General features: G+C 35.8%; 2 protein-coding genes across 2 annotated transcripts; both read right to left on the bottom strand.

Annotated features, from left to right (window-relative positions):
• Nucleotides 1-2,011: 2,011 nt before the first annotated feature.
• On the bottom strand, nucleotides 2,012-2,843 carry LOC129291320 (eukaryotic translation initiation factor 1A). The gene has a single exon (XM_054928609.1). The coding sequence runs from the start codon at nucleotides 2,681-2,683 to the stop codon at nucleotides 2,246-2,248; it is 438 nt and encodes a 145-aa protein (XP_054784584.1). The 5' UTR covers nucleotides 2,684-2,843; the 3' UTR covers nucleotides 2,012-2,245.
• A 1,358-nt stretch (nucleotides 2,844-4,201) lies between these two features.
• On the bottom strand, nucleotides 4,202-10,151 carry LOC129291611 (BTB/POZ domain-containing protein POB1-like). The gene is made up of 6 exons (XM_054929070.1): nucleotides 9,734-10,151; nucleotides 8,297-8,419; nucleotides 7,186-7,307; nucleotides 7,019-7,082; nucleotides 6,638-6,917; nucleotides 4,202-5,413 (listed from the first exon to the last, which is right to left on the bottom strand). The coding sequence occupies exons 1-6, from the start codon at nucleotides 9,981-9,983 to the stop codon at nucleotides 4,600-4,602; spliced, it is 1,653 nt and encodes a 550-aa protein (XP_054785045.1). The 5' UTR covers nucleotides 9,984-10,151; the 3' UTR covers nucleotides 4,202-4,599.
• Between the last annotated feature and the right edge of the window lie 334 nt (nucleotides 10,152-10,485).

Genomic DNA, 10,485 nt, shown 5'->3' with positions numbered 1-10,485 from the left:
AAAGGATTAAAAAGAAAGAAAAGTAACAATTGCAGAAGCCAGGTCCCCCTAACCTAGAAGGCTAGATTGCCCAAACTAAGAATCAAATTCCAGAGATTGAATCCTCAAAATTCTTTTCTGTGAATCTCACTAATAAAACTCGTGAGAAAGAGGAAATGTACTGGGTCTCTCTCAATCTCCACCAAGGCAACATTGAGCCTCCGTTTGGATGGGAGAAAAATTAAAAGAAAAGAAAATGTGAGAAAAAAAATGAAGATAAGAAAAAATTAAAAAAAATATTATTACTCCTTATATTTGGATGAATAAAAAAAAGAGAAAAGAAAATGAGTAAATAATACAATAACTATAATACCCTTATATTAAAATTTATTATGTTTCATGTAATTATCTTCATAAAAATAAATGGAAGGAAAAATTATATTAAAATCAAATTATTTATTAAAAAAATATTTTCATTTTATTATATTTTAAAATCTAATAATTTTGTAAAAATACTTTATTTTTATTTGAAAAAGTAAAAGTGGATAAGTTATTAAAATTAAATATAATAACATAAAATAAAAAAATTATAAACTTTACCTTTGGCCACCAATAGTCCATTATAGCATTATGAAAAATTAAAAACATCTCTATGTAAATGTCGCAACTCATCATACTGTGAGATGAGTGATTTACTGATTGGTCAGAGTATGCATAGAGCGACTTAAAAGTCTTCCCTGCTATGGAAGCCACAGCCATGTTAAGTGCCGCTAGGATCACTTGATCAATTTTTCTTTTTTCAAGTATATTGCGCTTTGCCTGTTGTCTAATTTTTTCTTCTTGAATTATATATTAAAAAAACATTTCTGGGAACTTGCCAGTCACCGTGGAAAGATAACTAATGTGAATCAAAGGAGAATGTGCGCTTAAAGGTGGTGTATTGTGAAGAAATGAACAGACTGCGTGAAAAAGAACTAGCGTAAACATTTAAAAAAAAAAAAAAAAACAGGAGAGAGGAGGGCAGATGCGGAATAACAAATTTCCTCCCAACAAAAAAAGTTAGGGGAAAAAAAAAAAGATGAGTCTCATATCCCATTTTCCCTCTTACTCTCACTTTTCTCCCCTCATCCAAACAAGATAAAATTCATTTCTTTTTTATTTTCTTCTTATGTTTTCTTTTTTTAATGTTTTCTTTCCTCTCGTGTTTTCTCTCCATCCAAAACTTCCCAATATTACACAACTAGTCAAGCCAAACTATAGCCGAAAACAATCCGAAATTACGAGTACAGAACTAAGCAGTTATACTGTTCACCTAATGATTAATTCACCTCGTTCCATAACCTATCATATATCAGCAACTCTGGAAAACTGATAGACTCTCTTAAATGATTCATCAAGACAATCAATGACGGTACTATCCAATGTAAAGAAGCTAACTATGAAAACATGTTCAACACCCCCTCCTCTTCCTCTCCCAACCAAAATTCCAAAACCACATTTCGGCAGAGTTTCCTGTGTAAAAGATTTTGGTGTTTTTAACATAAAACCAAACAGAATTAGTAGGTGGCGGACGTGATTTCAAACGCGTCCTGATACTGGACACATTAGCTAGTAATTTCCATCAACTTCGACCTAATATTGAAAGAAATCAACGACCAAACTTCCTCATGAACAGTCATGAACTTATTTCCCAACTCAGGAAATCCAACACGGCAATTAAACGAGATACTCAAGCTCTTCTTAATATCCATAGCAAAATTTCATCAAGTATTACCATTCCTATTGTCAGTAAAACCATCATCATTATAGAATATTTTCCACCTCGCCATTTATTTAAAAAAAAAAACAAAACACACAAACACAAGCATGATCGAGACCTAACAATGAGAAAAACAGCCTTGCGAAGAATGTTTGTCCAGCCAAAGAAAAACGCCGCACAACACAGTATAGTTAGCAAAATCAGGAAAATCATCGAATTTCGATTACCTAATATGCCAGTTTCAACCTGCGAAAAAAAAATCAAAAAAAAAAATCAAACTACAAAGATAACAGGCTATTATTGCATTGGAGTTCACCATCCACTGGCCATAACATGCAAAACCCAGACATACTAGAGCTTCAAATATTACAGATCATTTAGCATCATATGGCAATTAAAGGGAAGTAAAGGGGAAGCGGGTAATTAGAACAGGAGCTATAGCCAAGTAAGAGAGTCCAAGATCACCGAACTCGTAAACCCAACCCAATCCAATCCAAACCCAAGCGCTTAAATTTTATCAATATCCTCGTCCTCAAACTCGATATAATCGTTGCCGGTGCCGTCATCCTCCTCATCCAATCCACCACCAATACCCTCGTTGAGTCTGGTGTTGTCGGGCAACTCTCCATAAGCCTTCAACAGCCTAGCCTCATCGGGCATGTACTTGAGGATCACATCGGCCTTGTCGTCCTGATAGTCCCGGAGGCCGACGAGGATTATATCGCCGGCAGCGATCCAGACCTTCTTGTGCATCTTGCCACGGATATGGCAGAGCCGCTTGGTGCCGTCGATACACATGGCCTCGCATCGGCCGTTGCCGAGCATACGAAGCACCTGAGCGTACTCCTGGCCATCTTCTTTGAATACAAGCTCTCGCTTCTCATCGTCGGCTTCGTTCTTTCCCCTCTTCCTGTTCTTCCCTCCCTTTCCCTTATTCTTCGGCATAGCTTCCGCCGCAGAAAAACCCTAGGGTTTCGATTCCTGAGGGGAGTTCTTTCTGTTGCAAAATTCTCTTCTCTGGAGAAGTAAAAGAAACCCTAGATTTTTAATGCGAGGTCGAAGCCTTGCTCCCTACAGCATCCGGGTCTATCCTTTCCTAATTGGCGCAGGGCAATTCCTGAAATAACAATATAGTTTTCTCTTAATGGACGATTTTGTCCTAATCAAAATTCAAAATGTCGACAAATGGTCTCATGGCCTATGGGCCTATCCCTCAACTACACGGTTTTCCATTCGTAGACTATTTTTTTGGGCATTTGAAAACTGCTTCTTTTGAACCCGGAGGTCAAAGACAAACTATGAAGATATACAAAAGGACTAATGTCAATGTTAGTGATCAGCTTAACGAGCAAGTCCGATATCCTTAATTCTTGATTTACACAAGTCTGATATGCACAAGATCAGCTTAATTTTTTTCACTGGAAATATGATCTTGAGAGACGATCTAATCGCGCATAATGAAATCCTTATTACTTTTTTTTTATGTTGTTATTGATGAGAGAAAACTAAAATTGAAGTCGCATTGCACATTACTTGACTTGAGAGTGACTTTATATTAGTTTTATATAACATAACGATGATATTTTTTGGCAAAAAAATTAATATAATGATACATACATATATGTATATATATTTTGCCAACATATTGGTAGATCGATTTTAATGAATTTCACTTTTTATTGGGCTTAAAAATGAAAAGAATGGACAATTTAAAATTTGATGATTTCTTGAACATTCGAAATTGCCCTTGGTCGTCCAAAAAAAAAACAAAAGAAAAGAAAACCTGCTGCTTGTCCATGAAGACTCGGTCTTTATTCTACATTCTGCGCAAGAAAATTCCAGATTATCGATCTTTTTTCTCAGTGATATGGTCAGAATAAGATTCCTGTCCGCCCATTGTGAGAGAAACGACAACCAAAAACTGCTTAGCTATTTCTTATCTGACTTCACGGCGGAGATCATGTCAAGTTTCTATCAAGAGTAACACACAGCTCCTCATCAAACAAAATTTCTCAATAAAATCTGCTTGCTTTGACTGCTATGGGTGAATATTATTGTTATTAACTATTTGTTTACTTTTCACTTGCTTATTAATTAATCAATAATCAATGTCAACATGCAACTTTTCCACTGATTACTAGAACATTTCTAAATTAATTGTGTAGAATAACGTCCCTTTTAAACACTAACTGAAATAAACGCTGAATGCTAATTCAAAGAACAACAGGGTACCCGCTATCGAACCTGACGATATTTTTCATGCTAAGCCGAAGTTCATGGCTGCATTTTATCATTTTTTTTAAACGTATATATACTAGATTTGTGTTAGAAAAACAAATTAAAATATGTTTGTACCATCTCCCCATTATTTAAAAAAAAAAAAAACTTACTGCATCGTCTTTTTCATTTTTAAAATTTCAATTCACGATACATTTCTTTTCGAAATCACCATTCTCATGATACTTCATGAAAAAGATCTCAACATAAATATTCTCATTTCCTTGCCTTCATGTTTGCATGGCACTGATGAAGTATAATAAGAGATCTCTAGGACATAGTTCAGCTCTAAAATCAAAATAAGCCAAAAGGCAATTAAAGTATTTCAAGAAAATCAGTTTCCAAACAGGACCCATCCCTTCCTGCACCTACTCAAACCCATTTACATGCTTGTGTGACCGAGCACAAGATCCAAAAACCAGAAGCTTTCATATTCCGTATATGATCTCATACCTAAATGCACTTTGCCTGGATATTTTACATTTTGAAGATTCCATCCGGTTAACATAAAATGAGGAATAGATAGCCTAAACAAGGTCAGTTACCAACTGGAATGAAAAGGTTCTCAGAATATTTAACGGATGTCAGTGTCTGACGGTGAGCTCAGCTCTGAGATGGAGAACGCCGTTGATAAAGTAGAGACTGTCCTCGGCGATGAACGAAGTCCATGGAATTGCAAACAAGTTCCTATAGCCCACGGCCTTTCCCCCAGTGAACAAGTAGTTACCTTTGTACTTGCTGACAAACTCCTCAGTTGGCCTTGACCTTGCTGCAAATTCATAATCAACGGCAAAGCTAACTGAACCTTTTTCCTGCATACCCAGAAACAGTCCAAAACAATGAAAAGAATTCTGTTGGTCCATGTTGCAATGTGCTGAGAGGAAAAACCCTTGTCCGCCTAAATGGAATGCCTGAGAATAAACCCGCCCAGAAGGGAACAAATTGGCACACTCCTCCCGCTTCAGATCTAGGTAAACTACACACTGTTGCCTTGGTAGTTCAAATTCCACCACCTTAACAGGACGATACTTGTACGCCCGCTCAGCAAAACGACGATTCAAGGAAGCAGAGTCCTCTGCAGCCAGTGAACGCTGGCGGTGTGGAGCCTCGGCCTTGAAAAAGAGGGCCTCAAGGACAAGCTTAGACGCCACTTCATGGTCAAAGTCATTACAAGTCAAGACCTTTCTAAGTTTTCGACAAGTCATGTAAGGGAAGCGAATCAAACGTGTAAGCCGTGCACCCAGAACTTCTTGCCTCTCCTCCAGCTTGGGGTACTGCACTCTAGCCCACCTCAACACAAAGTCATAAACAGCATCTTCTGATGCAACCTGAAGATCATCACTAGACAATATTGCCTCAATTCCAGCTAAGGGCAAGGCCATAACCTCATCCTGGAACCTGGTCATATGCAAAAATAGTTAGCATTCCAAAAACAAAACTACATGACATTGAAAAACTTGTCGCATGCAGAGCCAAAGTAGATGCTCTCCCAAAAATAAATTGGTAGGGAATGTTACTATATCAAAGAGATAGGAAAAGTGAAAATTAGAAGAATGAGAAGTATGATGAAATATGTTTATGTAGGTTATTAGATATGAGCATCAATCAATAGCATTATTCACCAGTTATAAACAATCAAATTTAAATAGAAAACTAGAAATACTTCTTATATTTATTAAAAAAATTACTTTGATAAATCAAACTTGAATTATATACCAGACTAGTTTTCTCGTACTTTCTCTTCAAATTCTCCCTCCATTCCCCAAGAAACCTCTCATTATCGTTGTGGTTGTTTTGATCCTACAACTAGGTGAACTCCTCCAACTAGGAGATAGTGATGGAGAATGGGACGCGGGAAATTAAATATGGAAAAGGAAGGAGAATATCAAGAGTATATAGAAATATACTGCTAAAATTAGGAATGTGTTTTGACCGTAATACATTCATCATATGGACTGGGATTTGGGAATGTAACATTTATTAGAAGCATTATTATCAAATAAGGGTTGCCTGTTTAAGTATGGCACAATACTTCCTAAATCAAAATTAGAATTAAGATTATTCTTATTATTAATGAGTTTTGTTTTCTCTCTCTAAATCCCCCCTCCATTTATTCTCACTTCCTCAAAAACCAAAACCTTAATGATCAATGATCCCTTCGAAGCACGGATGTAATGATATGTGTATAACATCAACTTTCTCATTTGATGTCCAATTTTTTTGAAGCCCATTACTTTATACAATATGATTATAACATTATACACTGCTCAGCAGTTTCAACACTTCTCTGTCTTGCGCAAAATCATAATATAGAAACCTATACAAGATATTTATCACTTATGAATGTTAACAATAATCGTGGCAGTCTACAAGTTGAAGAAATAAATGTTGAAGTAATTTCTTTGAATACACCTTAACTAGGTTGCTCTTCAACTATGAGCAAAAGAAATCAAATAAAAAAGAAGATATGGCTAAGATAAAATATTAATATCACCGGACCCCTAGGGAGGAAGATGAAGGTGAAAGAATGATATGCTTAGTCAGTCAAAGCAAAACATCCGACAGAATATTGCAAATGCAAGTAATTTAAGCCATGTAGTTGCAGTTATATAAGAACATTACTTGGTTATATCCTTGTATCGAGTAGCAAGATACTGCTTTGCAGCATCAGTCAATGATTGGACTGCTTCAGCCATCAGGACGCTGGAAGGAAGCTCCAGGTAAAGCAACGCAGAATCAGGTGTCATGGGCATATTCCGCAATAATCGGCTGCAGTATCTCATGCATGAAGCAACTTCAAACTTGTCAGCAGCCATCAACACATCCAGCAAAGCAGCTGGTGTAGTGGTGCTCAAGGTATTAGTGTACATAAAGTTCAGAAGCTCCATGAGAGCAGCCTCCTCTGCAGCAGGCAAAAATGGCATGACGTTTGTAAGGCAACTATTAACAAAATGACTGCATATTAGAGCCGTAAAAAAATAGGAAATCATTTTATGTTTATACCGGAGGCATTAATTCTCAGCGTGACATGTCTCTGGTCAGACTCCTTCATTCCATTAGAGAAAAGCTTCAAAAAAAAAAAACAAGAGTAATTAAACAAATCTTTTTTTTTTTCAAACATACAGGCCGCAGAATGATTCAAATCTATTCCACAAAGCAAAGGAATCTACCTTATAGAAGAAAGGACTTTTAGCAGCCAAAATAGGAGAACTGATATGTAATGTTTTAACTCTCACAACTGTTGAGCAATCCATGCTCCAGTTTGAATCATTGCTATTACCAGCTTCATCGCCTATAAGAATAATAGACACACAAAGGAATCTAGGTTATGGAATGTATTATAGAACCTATAAGGTCAGTTTTATAGAGACTTATTAGATAAAATACACTAGTAAAAATCTTAGTCTACCATCTTTTTTAGAGTTAAGGGTCCATTTTTGTCCCTAAAATATTTTCATAAGAGCTCTCAATGTTCTAAACTCTTTGTTGTAGCAAAGTCACCCTTGAAATAATTAAATTGTAGCAATGTCGCCCCTAATGTTAAATGGAAAAATGTTAACTGTTAACTTGGCTAACTCAAAAATAACTGACTCAAATAGTAGCAATGTTGCCCTTAAAAAGTAATTAGATCATGGCAATCTTGGCCCGTACATTAAGTTTGAGTCAGCAAAGTTAAAGGTCAATGTTTGCTCATTTAACATTAGGAACAACATTGCTATGATTTACTTACTTCAAGAGCAACATTGCTGCAACAGAGAGTTTAGGACATTAGATACTCCTATAAAAATAGTTCAGGGACAAAAATGGATATTAACCCTTTTTTATATACCTGCAAGAATACTTAGGACAAGTAAAACTAGAATGATGATGGTGACCATATAAATACAGGCCTCTTGGTTCACTATATCTCCTTTCTATCCATAAATTGCAGCAGAACGAGCAATAACTTAAGACACAGAAAAAGATATCCTTTCTTGTTGTAGGCATGGGATAATGTTCAAATAGTAGTATTTATATGTCTTTCAATACCAAATAAGTGATTCTATTGTTTATTGACTTCTTTAATGTCAGTTCTTTAACTTTATTAGCAAAGGATCCTCAATATTCAAGCACTTCATTGAGAAAAGGTAGAAAGACAGTTATTAAACCCTCACCATGACAGGAACTATTTCTAGACACGAAGGATAGATATGAAAAAGAAAAGTGATAAAAAGCACAGCATCTTAATCGAGAGCACAATGACGGAGATACTGATATTAAAAGCATAACTGATTCAAATACCTGAAGGGGATTCTTCAACCATAGCAACAGCTTCTTCATCTTGATGTTCACCGGCAAGTCCATCATCAATATCGAGTTGGTTTCCATTCAAAATTTGCTCATCAGGCAATACCGTAAGATCCACTACAACAAGCAAGAGAGAAAAATAAATTAAGTAATTAACAGTAAAGTAATAAATAATAAATTAACAGTAAAGAAATTTATTATCTAGTCTATAAATTCTATAGAAAGCTCACTATTCATAAGCAAACAACGCAACACTTAGACGTCATGCAAAGCACGGGCAGTGAGCCTCAATCCTAGTCATTTTAATAGTTACTTCCTCCGTTAAAAAATGTCAGGCATTTTTAACTGAATCTTACCTCCCAATAAAGTACTTAATTACTTTCCAACTAACCCTATCTTTCTATATTTAACCTATTAAACACTCTATAATAAATATAAAGTCATTATTAATAAGGACATTTTTGAAAAAAAAAAAGGTAATGATTACACCTCAAAAGACTAAAAATGCCTTACATTTTTTAACAGATAAAGTATCTAATAAATTATAAAATGAAAATAACAAATAATATTTATATTTCTAGAATATTTCACATCAGGTGTGGTATGAGAAAAGAAGCCAACATGAATGGGAAAATATTTATAAATAGAACCGAGCTTTGGTGTTGTGTTGGCTTCTATTATAAAAGTGCACAATCAATTAAATCTAAACAAGATTATATTAGCATATGCGCTCGAGCTTTATAAACCATAGTACTGCAAAAGTCTAAAGTGAGGTCGACTCTTCAAAACGAATTAAAGAATTCGATTAGCAAAACCCAAGCTGTTCTACTAATTTCCACTTAAGTGATGTATTTCCCGAATCTCACAATTACATCGCCAAATAAAAGTCTATATCAAATTATGGTTTAACTGCCGAGAGCTTGAAGTATCAGGTTTCACAGGAGCTAAACAAAGTAAGCGAATAAAAAAGATAAATTGTAACCCCCAAAAAAAAAATAAGGCAAATAAAAAATAAAGCCAGGCACACGTTCAATCATCGTTTGTTGCAATTCAGAGGGGAAAGAAAAGGAATTTGAATTCTTATAGGTTTCCAGGAGCATTGTAGTGGGGAGTTAGCTTGATTTTCTTGATTTCAACTCACTTAGTTCTCTAACGTTTCAATATGCAGCTTTCGAATCCATTATGATTTATGACTTAGCATCACCTGATTTCGAAACCCTAGACGAAATAACATCTTGGCGGTAGACAATAGACAGTAACTCACATAATAGCCCCTTACAAGGTAATTGAATTAATGGGGTTTCCGGGAACACCGAAATGAGAAGTTGGCATGATTTTCTTCTACATTCCAACTACTATTGTTCATATAAAATAAAATTTAACACCACAAAAAAAAAAACAAAGCATAAGGAAATATAGAGAGAGGCATACCGCTGTCCTTCTTCGCATCCTCCCGCCTTCTCTTTCGATGGCGAGCCCAATCGGCGATGCTAGCGCAACCATCGGGATCAGGGCGGGCCTCTGCGGAATCCCCCATGATCTCGATCCGGAGAATCCTGTCGGAGAAGTTACTGACGTTGAAAGCGAAGGCAAAATTGGCGTCGGAAGGAGAAGCACCGCTAGAATAATCGGAGTCCATGACGGTTGCAGGGTGAAAGAGATCCGTATTGAAATCCTTCATCCTCACGGGTAAGCCTCGCCCAGGGAAGGACGAGAGCAGAGGGAGATAATGCTAGGCGAGGCCCACGGGTGGGCCCAGAGGGAGAGGGTGAGGGAGGAAGGAAAGAAGAAGGGTTTTGTTGGATTGCAGAGAGGCGGTGTGGTGGTGAAGCGAGCGTTTAAGAAGCCATAAATACAGAGTGTGAAAGCCATAACTCCTTTTGGTTTTGCGTGTCCTTTGATTTGGTTTACTTGTCTTGTTTGTTACATCATTTGTTAGTTCATTCATGCCAACCAAACTACCCAAATAATGATAACTAAAATTCGAACCAAAAAATAAAAATTATGGAATCTTTAGATTAAGAAAAATTTAAATACACAAAAATTTATAAATTTAATTTAAATAAATTTTAAATTATATTTTTTATAATTTTAAATTACTTTTATATTTTATTTATTTAAAATTTTAATTACTTCAAGTATTTTGTTCTTTTCACGTTCTTATTATTAATACATATATGATT

Source organism: Prosopis cineraria, unplaced genomic scaffold (genome assembly GCF_029017545.1).
Source record: "Prosopis cineraria cultivar Desert tree isolate PC_DT_omini unplaced genomic scaffold, ASM2901754v1 PC13, whole genome shotgun sequence".
In the NCBI taxonomy this organism is placed as follows: Eukaryota; Viridiplantae; Streptophyta; class Magnoliopsida; order Fabales; family Fabaceae; genus Prosopis; species Prosopis cineraria.
Note: the sequence above shows the minus strand (reverse complement) of the source record. Positions and strands in the feature narration are given on the sequence as shown.